Source organism: Engystomops pustulosus, chromosome 4 (genome assembly GCF_040894005.1).
Source record: "Engystomops pustulosus chromosome 4, aEngPut4.maternal, whole genome shotgun sequence".
Lineage (NCBI taxonomy): Eukaryota > Metazoa > Chordata > Amphibia > Anura > Leptodactylidae > Engystomops > Engystomops pustulosus.
The window spans coordinates 37,773,766-37,791,655 of NC_092414.1; the positions used below are offsets into that span (position 1 = coordinate 37,773,766).

Genomic DNA, 17,890 nt, shown 5'->3' on the forward strand with positions numbered 1-17,890 from the left:
GGAGCGGAAACGCAAATATAGTGCAACCCACCCGCACGCCCAAGCCCTTAATGTGCACATCTCCAGATTGCTAAGCCTGGAGATGCTGCCCTATAGGCTAGTAGAGACCGAGGCCTTTCGCAGCCTCATGGCGGCGGCCGCCCCTCGGTATTCGGTCCCCAGCCGCCACTACTTTTCCCGATGTGCCGTCCCAGCCCTGCACCAGCACGTGTCAGACAACATAATCCGTGCCCTGACCAACGCCGTTTCTGACAAGGTCCACCTGACCACGGACACGTGGACGAGTGCTGCCGGGCAGGGCCACTATATATCTCTGACGGCACATTGGGTTAACTTGGTGGAGGCTGGGACCGAGTGTGACCCTGCGGCTGGTCATATACTGCCGACGCCGAGGATTGCGGGGCCTACCTCGGTCCAGGTGTTTGAGGCCTACTATGCCTCCTCCTCCTCCCACCCCTCCTCCACCTCCTCCTCCGAACGACCATCCGTGGGCATGGCGCCATCAGTCGGTAGCTCTAGGCACAGCAGCAGTGCCGTCGCTAAGCGACAGCAGGCGGTGCTCAAACTGCTGAGCCTAGGCGATAAAAGGCACACCGCCCAAGAACTATTACAGGGCATCACGGCGCAGACTGATCTGTGGCTGGCACTGCTGAACCTGAAGCCAGGCATGGTTGTGTGTGACAACGGCCGTAACCTGGTGGCGGCTCTGCAACTCGGCAGACTGACACATGTGCCATGCCTGGCCCATGTGTTAAATCTGATAGTTCAGCGTTTCCTCAAGACATACCCCAATCTGTCTGATTTGCTCACGAAGGTGCGCCGCATCTGTGCGCATTTCAGGAAGTCCAGCACAGATGCTGCCACTCTCAGGGCAGCGCAGCGCCGCCTCCAACTGCCCGCTCACCGACTGTTGTGCGACGTGCCCACGAGGTGGAATTCAACACTGACCATGTTATCCAGAGTTTAGCAGCAGCGCCGAGCGATTGTAGACTGCCAGATGTCAACTTCCACCAGAACTGGTAGTCAGGTCAGTCAGCTTCCTCAAGTCTACAATGAGGAGTGGACGTGGATGTCTGATATCTGTCAGGTGCTGAGTAACTTTGAGGAGTCAACACAGATGGTCAGTGGCGATGCCGCCATCATCAGCCTCACCATCCCGCTGCTTGGCCTGTTGAAAAACCCACTGGTCAGCATGAAGTCGGAAGCTTTGCGATCGTCACAAGAGACGGGGGAAGAAGATTCCCTTGTTGATAGCCAAAGCACCCTCAGGTCTGTTTCTCAGCGCATATCGGAGGAGGTGGAGGAGGATGAGGATGAGGAGGAAGAGGAGGAGAATGTTGGCGAGACACAAGAGGGGACCATTGTTGAGTCCTTCACTGTTGAGCGTGTATGGGCAGAAGAAGAGGAATTGGAGGAGTTGGAGGAGGAGGAAATGGACAGTCAGGCCAGTGAGGGGAGCGAATTCTTACGCGTTGGTACTCTGGCGCATATGGCAGATTTCATGCTAGGCTGCCTATCCCGTGACCCTCGCGTTCAAAGAATTTATTCCAGCACCGATTACTGGGTGTTCACTCTCCTGGACCCACGGTACAAGCAAAATCTTTCCACTCTCATCCCTGGAGAGGAAAGGAGTGTGAGAATGCATGAATACCAGCAGGCCCTGGTGCACAAGCTGAAACAGTATTTCCCTTCTGACAGCGCTAGCGGCAGAGTGCGTAGTTCTGCGGGACAAGTAGCGAGGGAGAGTAGGCGAGCAGGCAGCTTGTCCAGCACTGGCAAGGGTACGCTTTACAAGGCTTTTGCCAGCTTTATGTCACCCCAGCAAGACACTGTCACCTGTCCCCAGTCTCGGCAGAGTAGGGCTGATCTTTACAGATCCTCTGGTTTGAAAAATTTTTTGGACTGCCACATACAGGCACTCAATCTATTCAATTTTTCTGGAGGGCCACCTACCTGCTCCTCTGGTTTAAAAACTTTTTTGGACTGCCACATACAGGCACTCAATCTATTCAATTTTTCTGGAGGGCCACCTACCTGCTCCTCTGGTTTAAAAACTTTTTTGGACTGCCACATACAGGCACTCAATCTATTCCATTTTTCTGGAGGGCCACCTACCTGCTCCTCTGGTTTAAAAACTTTTTTGGACTGCCACATACAGGCACTCAATCTATTCAATTTTTTCTGGAGGGCCACCTACCTGCTCCTCTGGTTTAAAAACTTTTTTGGACTGCCACATACAGGCACTCAATCTATTCCATTTTTCTGGAGGGCCACCTACCTGCTCCTCTGGTTTGAAAACTTTTTTGGACTGCCACATACAGGCACTCAATCTATTCAATTTTTCTGGAGGGCCACCTACCTGCTCCTCTGGTTTAAAAACTTTTTTGGACTGCCACATACAGGCACTCAATCTATTCAATTTTTCTGGAGGGCCACCTACCTGCTCCTCTGGTTTAAAAACTTTTTTGGACTGCCACATACAGGCACTCAATCTATTCCATTTTTCTGGAGGGCCACCTACCTGCTCCTCTGGTTTAAAAACTTTTTTGGACTGCCACATACAGGCACTCAATCTATTCCATTTTTCTGGAGGGTCACCTACCTGCTCCTCTGGTTTAAAAACTTTTTTGGACTGCCACATACAGGCACTCAATCTATTCCATTTTTCTGGAGGGCCACCTACCTGCTCCTCTGGTTTGAAAAATTTTTTGGACTGCCACATACAGGCACTATCCAAATTGAATTGTCTCCATAGCAGCCTCCACACGTTGTCTCCATTGCTACCTCCAAAAGTCGTCCATATAGCTGCCTCCATACATCATCCCTTTATCAAACGAGGTTTGTCAGGCCGAAATTTGGGTTGTTTTCATGGATTCCACATCAAAGTTGTTAACTTTGTCGCCACCCTGCTGTGTTATCCACAAAATACACTGGCAAACTTTTACCATTTACGGATATTATTTCAGCGCTTCTTGCGCAGATGTTTACATTCCCCTCACCCGCCATATCCCAAACTTATAAGAACGCTACTACACTTGATCTTATCCGAAAGGTTCTTAGAAGTGCTGTTTGGGGAGTAGCCTAGAGACAGGGGCTTGGATTGGCGAAAGCTCGCCTGGCAGCGGAGCGCCAGCTCCATGCCAAGAAACAACTAACATAGTTTTAACTGCAGCACCTTTAATCTACTACTAGTTCACTGCCTCCATACATCGTCCCCTTATCAAACGAGCTGTGTCAGGCAGAATTTTGGATTGTTTTCATGGCTTCCATGTTAACTTTGTCGCCACCCTGCTGTGTAATCCACAAAATATACTGGCAAACTTTTATCATGTACCGATATTATTTGAGCAGTTCTTGCTCACCTCCTTTGGTTCCTCTCTGCTACCCATTGGTTTGAAGCCTGAGTCCATTTAGGGTATGTCGCCATGCCACTCTCTAGCCTTCCGCTGCTGCCGCTGCCTCTGCATGCCGTCCCCTATAGTGTCAGGGTCAATTATTGGATGTTTTAGATGCTATCTAGCTTCATTCTGTCACTCTGTCATGGCCATGCTGTTGCCCATAATTTTGGCATAATGGTGCATTTAAGCAGCCTCAGAGGCATCCATGCATGCTGCCCCTGCTGTTTCCTGTCCATTTCCGTGGTGTTTCCATCCTTTTCTGAGGTTCCCAGGTGTTTGGCCAAGCTTCCCTGTGCAGAGCCTTGGTCCCCTTGAAAAATGCTCGAGTCTCCCATTGACTTCAATGGGGCTCGTTACTCGAAACGAGCACTCGAGCATCGGGAAAAGTTCGTCTCGAATAACGAGTACCCGAGCATTTTAGTGCTCGCTCATCTCTAACTACACTCCTTTTGGAAAACAGACAAGGCAGACTGTATGTCTCGCTGGAGTGATGAGTGTAAATCACTAAGTAAGGCTTTAAGTAGGTCCTCTGATAGGGGCCTTCCTGCTGGAGAGAGCGTTGCTGCTGGGTTGATTACCCCTTGCTGGAGAACATGTGCTGGGGAGGCTATGCTTTGTTGGTTAACCTGCTGCCTGGGGCTGTTAGCTGGCGATATAGCCTCCGTAGCAATAAAAGAATACAGCAGAGTTGGATTGCTGATAGCAGGGGAATACTCTGGTGAGGAGTGAGAAGATGAGGTGGGAGATTGTACCTGCTGCGGGGCTGCTGTTCCAGCGCGTGTGCCGCGGCCGCCATCTTGTGAGCGCGTGGTGGGGAAGAATTCCGTCAATTTTGCCGGTCCCGTTCTTTTTTTTGCTTTCCCCATGGCTCCCGAGGATGAAGGTCGGTCTGAGTGATCTCTCAGATGCCAAGTTTAGCGGTGAGTTGCTGCTTTGTGCCGCTTCTGGGTCCCTGCACACGGAGCTCAGCAAGTATGCGACTTACTCCATGCGCTGCCGGCCACGCCCCCCAAAGTAATTTCATTTTAAATTAGGGCTCACGGCTTATACTCGGGTCTGCTTATACTCAAGTATCTATATTACTGTCTCACAGAAATGTGAATAAAATATCTAAACCACTTATACCAGTATGTTTATATATGTGAGTCTGTACATATGTGTCGCAATCCAATTTTTCAATGCATTTTAATATTTTTATAGCAGTATTTGAGGTTCCTAAAGTTATTTGTTTTGATTGCAGCTGTATATAATATACAACGCTTTATTCATATTCAAGTCTGCTGAGTCATATTCTTTTGATTTGGATCCTTTCTGAAAGTAAGTCTTGTTCAATAGTTTCTTCACCTAGACCCTTTTGTTTGCATCTTTCACATCTATTTTTTTTTGTTTACAGATTGATTTTCATCTTCTTCCGTTTGGATTTTTGTGAAAATTAATTACAACAAAATCTCGTTAAAAGGTATATAGATAAATTCAATGATTGCATTCTGAATAATTTTATTGTTATGTGTCAAATAATCTAATTACATTTTTCTCTTTTGTAATAGGTTTTTTTGCATTTTAACCTTGTTTCAATTGTCCTCATTGGTCATACGGTAAGTACATAATTATACAATCTAATAACTGGTGGACATAGGTGGATACTTTTCCCTACTTTTTTGGGATGTAGACTGCTTATGGTCATTGCCATTAGCGCACACAAGTTTACAATTTTTTTTTTATTTCACGCAAACTACACTTCAAATTTCTGTATATAAGTATTAGAGCATTGGGCATGCACAGGCATTGCTGTAGAATGTTGCTGTCCTTCTTGTACATTGTCCTTGTATTCAGCCTGATACAGACATGCTTCATCTTGATTATTCATGACAAGCGTGGCTTGCAAAAAAATTAAACTTTTTATTAGCACACCAGAGAGCATGAGGCTTCAATTTTGCAGAAGCCGTCTTATTCCTAAACAATCATCACGCTTCCATAAGAATACCAGTGCTATTATAATTTGAAACAGTAGGAAAGGTGAGGTAGAGCGTAAATTAGTAAAAATTATATGTTACGCCCACCCATCAGCATCAAAACCAAGTATCGTATATCCTCGATTATAAGCCGACCCAAGTATGAAAAAAATAATTTTATTTTATGTATGTTCACCATTTTAGTTAATTATTTTTTTCTGATTTTTGTAGGTAATTCAATTCGCATAGAAAGATGCCAACTTGTGTAGTTAACCATTGTCTTAGTAAATCTGGAAAAAAATCTACTAGTGATCCGATTATTATACACAGATTTCCGAATGACCGTACCAAAATTAAAGTATGGCTTCGCCAAACTGGTCAAAATTTTGATAACATCGATTCCATGGCCGAGAGAATATTTCATGCCAGAAAACAAAATAAATATGCACTTTGCTCACTTCATTTTGAACCAGAGTCGTATAATGTTACCTCTGGCGGAAGAGTGCTAAAACACGATGCAATTCCTACACTTTTTCCGCGTTGTGAAGAAGGAGAGTCTGTAATCGAAGAAACTCTTAAAAAAAGCAGACGTCGAAATCTCAAGAGACCTTTGGAGCGTATATCAGCACCCATGGAAATTCCTGTAGCATCTCCTTTGCTGGATGAAGAAGAGCCACAGGAATCTGTCATTTCAAATAATAAGCGTAGTTTTGGCACACAAACAGAATTCACTTTGTTCAATTCTAAGTTGGTTTATCTGCAACCAGAGTTATTGCCTGAACCTTTAGACTCTGTTATGTCTTCACCTGTTACAGACAGAGCTAAACAAAAGTCCTCTACCCCCATGCCACCAAAAGCAAGAAAAAGTATAATTTCCATGTCTGAATTTGCATCACCGTTAAAAAAAAAGCCACTTGTAGAAACTACTGATTTGGATGAAATAGAATGTTCATTGGATACAACTGGTCCTATTTCACCAATCCTGTGTGATATTGACAAAGAAGATAGTGGAAGCAATCAATTGGAGCCTTCTTTTTCCAAATTACAGTCGGACCCAAAGGACTATAGCTACGTTCCTGAAAGACCAAGTTTAGATTCTTCTGATTTGGTACAGTACCTTACAATGTTTCCTGAAAACCCATCATCCACTGTTAGTTTTGAAACAGACAAGGAAATTGTAAAGGATAGAAAAATCATAATTTTCGAAAGCTGTTTGGACAATTTAATTCTCAAGGTTACCTGCCAATTTGACCCAAATTGTAAAAGTACAGTTAAATGTTTTAAAAAATCTTTTCAAGGTTCTTTTCTACGTATAACAGGTGAATGTTTAATAGGCCATAAATTTCTGATAATGGAATCCCAGCCTAAAATTGGAAACTATGCTGCAGGAAATATTCTTCTAGCATGTTCCATATTATTTAGCGGACTAAATTTTCAAAAAGTCAGCGAGTTATTCAACATCTTTGGAATGGTGGGAATATCGAGCACCTCTTATTATAGATACCAATCGATATGGCATGGAAAGAAAACCAAAAAAAATATAAGGACAACATTGGTAACAAAGGACTGTGTGTTGCCGGTGATGGACAATGCGACAGCCCTGGACATAGTGCAAAGTACTGCATTTATACAATTCTTGACACATGCACCGGTCAAATCTTGGATTTTGAAGTTGTCCAACGTTCACAATGCACATCATCAGTGGCTATGGAGAAACATGGCTTTGAGATTTGCCTCAACAGACTAATTGAAAATGGGTTCCTCATCTGTATTTTTGCTTCAGATCGCCATGTGGGTATTAGAAAAAAACTGAAAGAGGATTACCCATGGATAAACCACCAATTTGACATATGGCACTATGCAAAGTCTCTAAAAAAAAAACTTTCAGCAGCAAGTAAATTGAGGATGTGCAAGGAATTGGTGCCTTGGATCGATAAAATTATATTACATTTCTGGTGGTGTGTACAGAATTGTGAAAGAAATCCAAGAATGCTACAAGAGAAATGGTTTTCGGTACTTCACCATGTAGCCAACACTCACCAATGGGAAGGGTCTTTGTATAGCGAATGCAGTCATGACCCTTTGGAAGATGATGACCGTGATTTAATGTGGTTAAAAAAGGGGCTACCACCACACAACAATCTTGAGAGAATTGTAAAACACGAACAACTGATCAAAGAAATACCACATCTGGTTCACAATTGCCACACCGGAAAAATTGAAAATTTCCATAGTCTAGCACTAAAATACCGATCCAAACGCATTCACTTTGGTATTGATTCAATGGAGGCACGAACAAAATTGGCTGCTCTGACACACAACTACAATGTGGGTCGTCCACAAGCAGTTGTGCGATTCGAAAAAAAAAATTCTGAACCGCAAGGTACAAAAAGAACAACCTTGGTAATACCAAAGGGTAAATCTCGTTGGTTTGTAAGGGATGTTTACGAAAAGGTCAATGTAGATTACTTGGAAGAATTATCCATCACTGTTTTAAGACTGGTGAAAGGAGAAGTATCTACTGAATGGACTTCCAGAACACCCACATTGCCTCCAAATCTGGCAAATCAAGAGCGTCCAAACAAAGAAGAGATAAAGAGACATCGCCTGACTCGATTTAGATGTTCTGAAGACCATTTTAATCTATAATATTGTAAATTAAATTATGTTTTATTGCAATCTATGTGACAGTTTTAACTTTTTGTTACAATGTTTAATTAAAATTTGATAGTTTTTACTAACCAATCATAAAGTCTGTTGTATTTTATTTCAATATTATACTATAGTTAGCATTATCAGTAAGAAGTAGTACTGTTATTTATATATTCCCTTACAGCGGCCATTTTGAACAAGATAACCATTTCTGAGCAAAAAAGAGTTAATTTAAAAGTCAACTTACAACATGAAGGACTTTTTTTAGGGAGAGATTAAAATCTCTAACAGTCTCACATATAACTTATACTTCAATTGAAAAAGCACAATACTTGCATGAAAAATACAAATAGTACACAATTTTCGATGCAAAATATAAATCTTTATTAAAAAACTTATAACATAAATAGTCTTCCATTTTTTTAATATATTAACATTGTATAAATTGTAACATTGTTGAAACAAACAACAGAGAACCAATGAACGTTTAGTTTTAAATGTGATGTAAAGTTTTTTGCATTAATTTTATTGTAAAGCAAAAAATTAGGCAGGATCATCATCACACTGTTGAAAACCAACATACTGGTCATCCGGGTCTGGGTACGCATCTCTCACATTTTTGACAACACAAGATGGGATTGGCCTTCTGTTACCAACACCCAGATAACCATGGATCCAAGTAGTAAACGCTCTACAGCATGTTTTGCGAATACATCTGTCAAAAATAAGTCAATATTAATAAACTTTTTGGACATAGTGCAAGACATAGTAATGAAAGCATTACTTGAAAATTTATCAATCAATTCATACAGTTTTTCATGATCTCTTTTGGATGTCTTGCAATGGAAAGATTCATTGTAGACATACAATGATTTAAAAACTGTCCATGTTGATATGCCGGACATGCCGCTGAAAGCCGTTATTCTATAAATTGCTCTGATTATTATGAACATAAACATATTCTTAGAAAAATTATTGAAATCTTTCCATAGCACAAAATCATGCAGAAATGTATGAATTGACTATGTGGAACAATTGGTTTGACTTTTGTCATGCCATTGTTCTCTGTCTACTATATCTTACATTACCTGTGAAATATTTTTTGGGGTGGTGGACGCATAAACTGACCGGCTAAACGAACATTTATGGTGGTAGTGTCTGGTCTTTTACAGTAGATGTTAAAAAGATCATGTTGAATGATGCAAGTAAAGGATTCTAAATAGGGATCTATGTTCTTTATTTCTTGGCAACATATCGACTCTATATTAGTTGGCATTTTAACACAATTTGTGCAGGTACACCAAGATGTGTTTGTTGTTCTATCCTCCTCCTCTTCTGTATCATGAAATACAACATATTGAGGATTTTCACTGATCCTGGGGTTGACTGGAAAACAGCTCAAAGTTGATGTTTTTCCAGATAATTTCATGTCTAGCTCTGCAATTAGATTATTCATCTGTAACAATAACAACAAAAGGATAATATTAATAGAAACGTGAATTTTAGAAAAAACAAAAAAAAGAAAATTTTCAGCCAAGATATTTACCGCAGTAGAAAAATCCTCTAGGGAGGTACCATGTGGGTGCTGGGTCTCCATTAATTCCGGTGATGATCTGGTTCTAGCTTGTTCAATAATTGGAGGAACACTCTCATCAAAAAGAACCTACAACAAGTAAAAAGTATTCTTATATTATAATTTAACATTTTTATATAGGCATTATCCATCTTATGTACAAAACCACTTCGACAGTTTGTTTCAACAGTTGAATTTGTATACAAGTCAGAATGATATGTCTTATAATTGTAAACACACCCAATTTTTTTACAAAAAAAAATATACAAAGTCTTTGAATTGCAATGGTCAACCCCTACCCATGTGTTAGCCGTAATGTCGAATATCATCATCCATGTCTCCATTATATATAGCCATCCCGCCTCCAACACTATATATGGCCCATAAAACCAATGCAGTACATAGCTAGCCCGGTATCTCTATCATATAGGCAAATATCCTACAATAACAAAATCATCAGCAAGCCACCAGTAACTCTGACCTCTGGTGACCTCTCTGGATTTGCCAATATTCCCAGTCTGCAATGATCAGCTGTAAGGTTTATTTAATGAAGCTGTTTCTAATCCTTGTTCCAATTACAGCAAAAATTTGGGAATCTACAATTGGCACAGGTGTAAAAATGAGTAAGGTGTCGATCTACGATAAAATATAGTGTTTCGAACTAACATACATACTAATTCAAATCTATTCAAATAAAAAATTATGGAACCCTTCTTGCATGTAACCCTGGGACTGATTGTAGTGATTATACTAACTTGTAGGCCAAAATCGTCTTCAACGTAACAGGCAATGATGTCATAATTTGTTTCAACCATAATCTCTTGATTTTCACCAATAGTTGCAGCAAACTCAAGATCGGACGGGATCGAGTCCTACATAACGACAAAAAATAAATGTATTTATTGAAAGAAACTACTTAGTGTGGGCGGTTATTGACACGTGCCGTAGTATAATACAAACTAGCGCATGACATTTATATGATGGAATAATGTTATTTTACTGCTGCTGCACATGTTATTGACCGCTGGCCACGGTGCAACACCAACAGCAAATGTCCTTCTAAGGTGGTGTCAACAAGCTACGGTTGAAGGTATATGTTGTCTAAAAGACGAGTGTGATTATGTTAGGAAACAAAAGGACAAATCATCTTACCTGGCTAGTGATGAGTATTGAAGCAAGATTTTCACTCGCAACCTCATTATGTTCTTCCGCTGACCTGGACGAATTGGTGTAATCCTAATAAACACAATACATTATATTATAATAAAGGTTAAAAAAAAAAACTTTGATGGTTTATTAAATAACTTACCATTTTTTTAAATTTAATTCTAGAATATCCAGTGCCAGAATACTACTAACAGTAATCTGAAAAATTAAAAACATTTATTCTATCAAGATTACATTATTTATTTTGAAATAATCATTGCATGTATGTATGTATGTATTGTTTTTATTTTTTTAAATATAAAAGAAATATATTACGATAAATTAATATGACCGTATATAAATATATAAGAATTATGTATCTATACACACATTTTTTTCAGACTTCATATAATAAATATGGACTATATTTTTATAGCTGAAATATATGTATATTTTTATACTTTCACAATGTTGTCTTTGTGGATAATATAATTATATATTTGTATATATTTATATCTAATGTCATTGGTGACAATGGTTAATAATAAATATATATCTCTATAATCACATTGGTGTCAGTGGGTAATAATATATATACATATATATATTCACATTGGTGGCAGTGGCTATTATATATAAATAAATATTTTAATATTTATATATTTATATATAATGTCATTGGTGACAGTGGATAATAATAAATATATATACATATGTCTATATATATCTAATATATATGTATACTGACATTGGTGTCAGTGGCTATTATATATAAATAAATATATTAATATTTATATATTTATGTATAATGTCATTGGTGACAGTGGGTTATAATAAATATATATACATATATATATATATATATATATATATATATATATATATATATATATATATATATATATATAATATATATGTATACTCACATTGGTGTCAGTGGCTATTATATATAAATAAATATTTTAATAATTATATATTTATATATAATGTCATTGGTGTCAGTGGGTAATATATATATATATATATACTCATTGGTGTCAGTGGGTATATCTGTGTATATATTGGTGGTAGTGGGAGCATAGACTATCGTTGGTGTAAGTGGGAGCATAGACTCTCGGTGGTGTAAGTGGGAGCATAGACTCTCGGTGGTGTAAGTGGGAGCATAGACTCTCGGTGGTGTAAGTGGGAGCATAGACTCTCGTTGGTGTAAGTGGGAGCATAGCAGAATTGTTGGTGTAAGTGGGAGTATAGCGACATATACCGTCGCGCTGAAAACCCACGCAGACCAGTCTTTGCGCAGCTGCAGTGAGCAGAGAAGCGGCACCGCGAGATTTGCTGTTCGCGCATGCGCGATGACAGCCGAGAGCGGGGTGACGTCACCGCTCTCGGGAAATGAAGGAGGGAGATTAGAAAGAGGGAGGCGTGCATAATTTATGTTCGGCAGGGACCGAAATAGCGATAGTGACGTGGGGGTAGCACCGGAGACTCATTTGCATATGTAAGTAAAACGCTTTTTTCACATGAACCATGGGTTTATTTCACTAACCAAAGTATGTGTCGTGATCAGCATAAAATAGCCTCCAGGGTGGTGTGCTTCACTCATTCCGTGCTTGCAGTAGTGGTAGGTTTCCTTTAAAGAGTATGCTAAAAAAGGTGGTAAACAAGGATGGGAAGGACTGGGATGCCATATTTAATGTTCGCCATCCGAGAAGTCCCACAAGCCTCTACTGGGTTCTCGCCGTTTGAGTTAGTGTATGGCAGACATCCCAGGGGTCTCCTGGACATAGCCAAAGAGACATGAGAACAAGAGCCCACCCCCCACAAAAGTGTAATAGACCATATCTCAGATATGCAGGACAGGGTAGCAGCCGTCATGCCAATTGTCAAGGAGCATATGGAGGAGGCACAAAGAACTCAAAGCCGGGTTTATAACAGGTCAGCAAAAGTAAGGACCTTTAATCCCGGTGATCGTGTGTTGGTGCTAGTCCCCACTGTCGAAAGTAAGTTTCTTGCTAAATGGCAAGGACCGTATGAGGTTATAGAGAAAATAGGAGAGGTGAACTACAGTGGTTATAGCTTTGGAACGCTATGAGATATCCAGGGGATTTTGAGATTGTTTTCTCATGACACATTGTACTTCAAATTAGTTTAAAAATTTGGATGAAATCTTTTGCGTTTAGTTATGAAAAAAAACAAAATTTGGCAAAAATTTGGAAAAATTCTTTATTTTCAACATTCTAAATTTTCTATTTTTGATGCAGACAGTCATAGCACCCAAATAAATTCATAACTTACATTTCCCAAATGTCTGCTTTATGATGCCATGGTTTTTTAAGATTCCACATATTTTACTAGAATGTTATGAGGCTCAGAATTTAGGTATCATTTTTCACATTTTTTGTAAAATCACCAAAACCTGTATTTAGATGGACCTGCTCAACTTCTAATTGACACTGAGAGGCCTAAATAATAGTGAGACACGTAAATTACCCCATTGTGGAAACTACACACCTCAACGTATGAAAACCCACTTTTAAGAAGTTTGTTAACCCTTTAGGTGTTTTATAGGGGTTAAAACAAAATGGAGGTGCAGTCTGCAAATTGTAATATTTTTTCACAATACATTCATTTTGGGTGAAAAATTAAACATTTACAATGGATTAAATGAAAAAAGGCTCCACAAAGTTTGTTACCCAATCTCTCCCGAGTACACGGATACCCTAACCTGCTGTATGGGCGCACGGCCGGGCATAGAAGGGAAGGAGGCGCCATCCAGATCAGATTTGCTATGTCACATTGTACAGGCCATAATTTTTTTCTTTTTTCTAATGTGGACCTATAGGGGCTTATTTCTTTTGCCACATGAGATGCACTTTTCTGGTACGTAATTTGAGGGAATCTATAGGCTAATTGGTGAGATTTTATTAACTCTTTGTTGGTGGAGGAAATGAAAATCATCACTTTTCAGGAAGATTTTTATGTTTTTTTTTTTTTGGCCGTTTACCATACCATAAAAATAGTATATTATTTTTATTCTATGGGTCGCCACAATTACAAAAAGACCTCATTTATATCGATTTTTTATTTTTTCCCATTTTTACTGAATAAAAAGTAATTTGGCAAAAATGTTGTTAATTTTAGCATCACCGTCTTTCATATGCATAACTTTTTTATTTTTTTTGGCTTATTTTTTGCAAGAAGGATTGTTCTTTTCAGTGGTCTTATTTTAGAGTGCATAACATTTTTTAAATCACTTTTTAGAGCATTTTTTTTATAGGGTATCAATTGAAAATGATCTTTTTTCTGGAGCTTTTTGGGGGTTTTTTTTTACGGGGTTCACTTTGCGGATCTAATAATGATTCTGTTTTATTATGCAGATTGTTACGGACACAGGGATACCAAATATGTGGGGGTTTTGTGTATTTTATTCAATTGTACTGAATAAAAACCAATTTGGAGAAAATCTTGTTCATTTTAGCATCACCATCTTTTCATATGCATAACTTTTTTATTTTTTGACTGACAAATCTGATTAGGGGCTTATTTTTTGCGAGAAGAGTTGTTCTTTTTAGTGGGCTTATTTTGCAGTGCATAGCATTTTTTAAATTACTTTTTAGAGCATTTTTTATAGGGTATTAATTAAAAATGATCATTTTTTGGAACGTTTTTGCGTTTTTTTTCTACGGCGTGTACCGTGCGGGTCCAGTAATGATTCTGTTTTATTATACAGATTGTTACGGACGCGGCAATACCAAATATGCAGTTTTTTTTGTGTTTTTTATACTTTAAGTGTTTTTATAGGAAAGTGACATTTTAGGGGCTTATATTTTAATGCATTTATTTTTTATTTATTCTAATGTATTAACTTTAGTGTTTTTGACTTTTTTTTTACTTATACATACTTGAACTTGAACCGGTGATGCTCTGATCACTGGTTCAAGTTCAATACACTGCTCTACAATACTATTTTATTGTAGAGCAGTGTAATCTGTCTGGCATGCTCGCGCATGCTCAGACAGTTTGCAGTCAGACCCGGAAGGGATCTGACTGCCAGGGAGACCGGGCAGCTCCGGGGCACATGCCAGTCCTCGGAGCTGCCCAGAAGTGGATCAGATCCCCCGGTAAGCGGCACGGGGGATCCGATCCACAGCGCAAAAACCCTTACGTGTAAGGGGTTAATACCCGCGATTGGAGCCGGCTCCGATCGCGGGTGTTAGCGCAGGCTGTCAGCTGTACTAGACAGCTGACAGCCGCTGCTTCTGGTACCGGCTCCGTTCGTGAGCTGATGCCAGAAGCAGGACGTTATAGAACGTCCCCGCTAAGTATCTAGCGCCTAGGGGTTAAAGGAAATGTACCCTCATAATCAAGCCTGGGGCGACTTACTCATATAATATATTAATCTAGTAATCTTTTTATATTTGTTATCCATGGCCAACTTCCTTCTAAAATCAACTTTTATAATTATGCTAATGAGTCAGAAAGACTCCTGGAGGTGTTACCAGAGCCCCTCCATGCTGTACCTTCACAGGCTATTCTATTGGCTCCCCTCCCCCTGCTCTCTAAGTAAGAGCCTAGTGTATGAACCTGTAAAGCTTCAACATGGAGGGGCTCTGGGGTTACCAGTTACTTGTGGCTCCTTAGCATAATTTTAAAAGTTGATTATAGAAGGAAAGATGCCATAGATAACAAATATAAGAAGATTATCACAGTCACATTGCCTGGATTTATCTATTATTAAATAGAAGAGGGCACAGTATATGACCTTTTAAGGGGGAATTTTGGGAGAAATCTCCCTGTAAGTCACCAGTTCCCTGCTCTGCACTGATGAGGAGCAAAAGTCAGAAACAGCGCTTTATGTAGATAGGACTGGATTAGAACAATCCCAAGTCATGTAACAATCTGGCATTGGCTTATTGTTGCAATTGTAAAGTAGGCAACGTTCTCCTTCCTTCCATCTAGGAAAGCATATTGCATATTGTCCTTTCAAGTTTGGTTTATGAATATTGTTGTGTAATGGATTTTTGGCTGTTGTACTGTTTACTTGTTCATGTGTGTTGATATTGCACAGGATAACAGGATATTTCCCCAGTTTGTCAGCTGGGTCGGTACATCCAGCAACACAATGAATAAAAACAGGATTCACCACACTGGGGGCACCGGAGTTCACTAATTTTAGTCATTTCCTCTTCCTCTCTTACATCTATCCACCTCTTCTTACTCATTGTTTGTGTTGATTCTTCTGCCTTTTGCAATTACAAGTCATAAAATTCAATCTCTGTTAGCACTTCCTATGTGTAGGAAAAAAATAAAGTCCTGACCCCAGAAAAGTCATATAGGCCTTTTAAACTAAAGTTATGTTCCTTGTTGCCATACCGGACGAACTGATTGTGTGCTGGGCACCTCTGTATATTCAAGGTCCATCGAACTATTTTATCCTCACATTATCCATATCTTTCCTTGCTGCTGTAAGAACATTGGCTAATATATGGAGCTTTTTCTCTAAACCACCTACAAGGATCAATGTTTCATCTGAGCAAATTACAGATTTTAAGCAATTCATATGGTATTCCATTAACACCTTATCTACAGATATATTGGGGAACATTTAATTACAGGGTAGCTGGAGCTCACCGAAAGTGCATTGTTCGGCGATAATGCACTGTGCCACAATTCTCTAAGATTGTAAGCCCGATATCATGAATGTTTTGCTTCCCCGGTCAGGTCCGACAGAGTTCACCATCTTTTTAGTGGTGCAGGTAAGTGCTAAGTGCCACAAAAGGATCACGTTTGCCAAAATCCTGGTGCAGACACTTCTCAAATACTTGTGTAAACTGTGTAATCCCCGAAAAAGGTGCACAGTCCGACAAAAGTGAGAAGCCCGACCCTTAGTAAATGATCCCCATTCTGCCTTTCAAAGCCTTTGTACCAGGATTTAATCATGGCACCAAATACTGTCTTACCTGTTTTCTTCAGATTTCATTTGCCTTTCCATTATAAAATAGTGGAAAAAATAGCGCAACAGCCAAAGATGGCAACCTTCCATACACCAAAGTCAGTAAACCCTGACACAAGTATGACCTGGGCCTTGATTTTACCTTGAAAAGCAACTTGGGAAGTGAAAGCTTCCTATGTCATGATCAGGTGCAAGTATAGGGCTTCTTAGTATGTGCCATTGGTTTCAGTCGCTCTGTGTTGAACATACTCAATAAGATTCCGCCTAATCCAGTGTCAAAATTGTGACACCTAACAATAACTATTGTACCAGGCAGGTTCTGGGACTTTCCTTTGGGGCTGGGGAATGGTGAGCATTAGAGATGATCGAACATACTCGTCCGAGATTGATGCTCGTTCGAGCATTAGCGTACTCGAAACTGCTCGTTGCTCAGACGAATACTTCGCCCGCTCGAGAAAATGGCATCTCCTGCCGTTTTGCTTTTTGGCGGCCAGAAACAGAGCCAATCACAAGCCAGGAGACTCTGCACTCCACCCAGCATGACGTGGTACCCTTACACGTCGATAGCAGTGGTTGGCTGGCCTGATCAGGTGACCCTGGAATAGACTAGTCCCTGCCCGCGCTGCTCGTATCATTCTCTGTCTGGATGCCGCTAGGGAGAGAGCTGCTGCTGGTCAGGGAAAGCGTTAGGGTGTTCTATTAGAATAGTGTTAGGCAGGAGTGATTCTACAAGAACCCAACAGCCCTTCTTAGGGCTACAATAACGTTTTATTTTACTTTTTTTTGGTTTGCCTGTGGCTGGGCTTGCTGCCATTAGTAGTGCAGCTAGTACCATATTGTGAGTATTTTTCAGGGAGACTTGCTACCGTTGTGTTTAGCTCTTAGTGACACACATATCCACCTTAAACACCGAAGTGGGACAATTTATTAGGGGTTTGATTAGAATTAGGCAGAGTCTGCTGATTTATTTTTTTTTACCTTTATTTCTTTTTATAGCTCAAAGTCATCTTGCAAAGCAGTGTGCTTTCACTGTAGGCTAGAAAATAGCCATAGGAGAACCCCAACGGCTTACTTAGGCCTACAATAGCGTTATATTTTCCTTTTTTTGGTTTGCTTGTGGCTGGGCTTGCTGGCATTAGTAGTGCAGCTAGCACCATATTGTGAGGAATTTGCTGGGAGACTTGCGACCATTGTGTTTAGCTCTTAGTGACACGCA

At 40.0% G+C, this 17,890-nt stretch overlaps 1 protein-coding gene across 1 annotated transcript; it reads right to left on the minus strand.

Annotated features, from left to right (window-relative positions):
• Window positions 1-8,598: 8,598 nt before the first annotated feature.
• Window positions 8,599-10,941, minus strand: LOC140128936 (uncharacterized). Its single transcript, XM_072150615.1, has 5 exons — window positions 10,885-10,941; window positions 10,728-10,811; window positions 10,331-10,447; window positions 9,549-9,665; window positions 8,599-9,458 (listed from the first exon to the last, which is right to left on the minus strand). Exons 1-5 carry the CDS (start codon window positions 10,885-10,887, stop codon window positions 9,087-9,089), a joined length of 693 nt encoding a protein of 230 aa, XP_072006716.1. The 5' UTR covers window positions 10,888-10,941; the 3' UTR covers window positions 8,599-9,086.
• Between the last annotated feature and the right edge of the window lie 6,949 nt (window positions 10,942-17,890).

Excerpts from the sequence above, each read along its gene's own strand:
- LOC140128936 (XM_072150615.1), bottom strand. Across the intron at positions 10,448-10,727 it reads CAATACTCATCACTAGCCAG|GACTCGATCCCGTCCGATCT; the intron begins GTAAGATGATTT and ends GTCGTTATGTAG. Across the intron at positions 9,666-10,330 it reads AAGACGATTTTGGCCTACAA|GTTCTTTTTGATGAGAGTGT; the intron begins GTTAGTATAATC and ends TACTTGTTGTAG.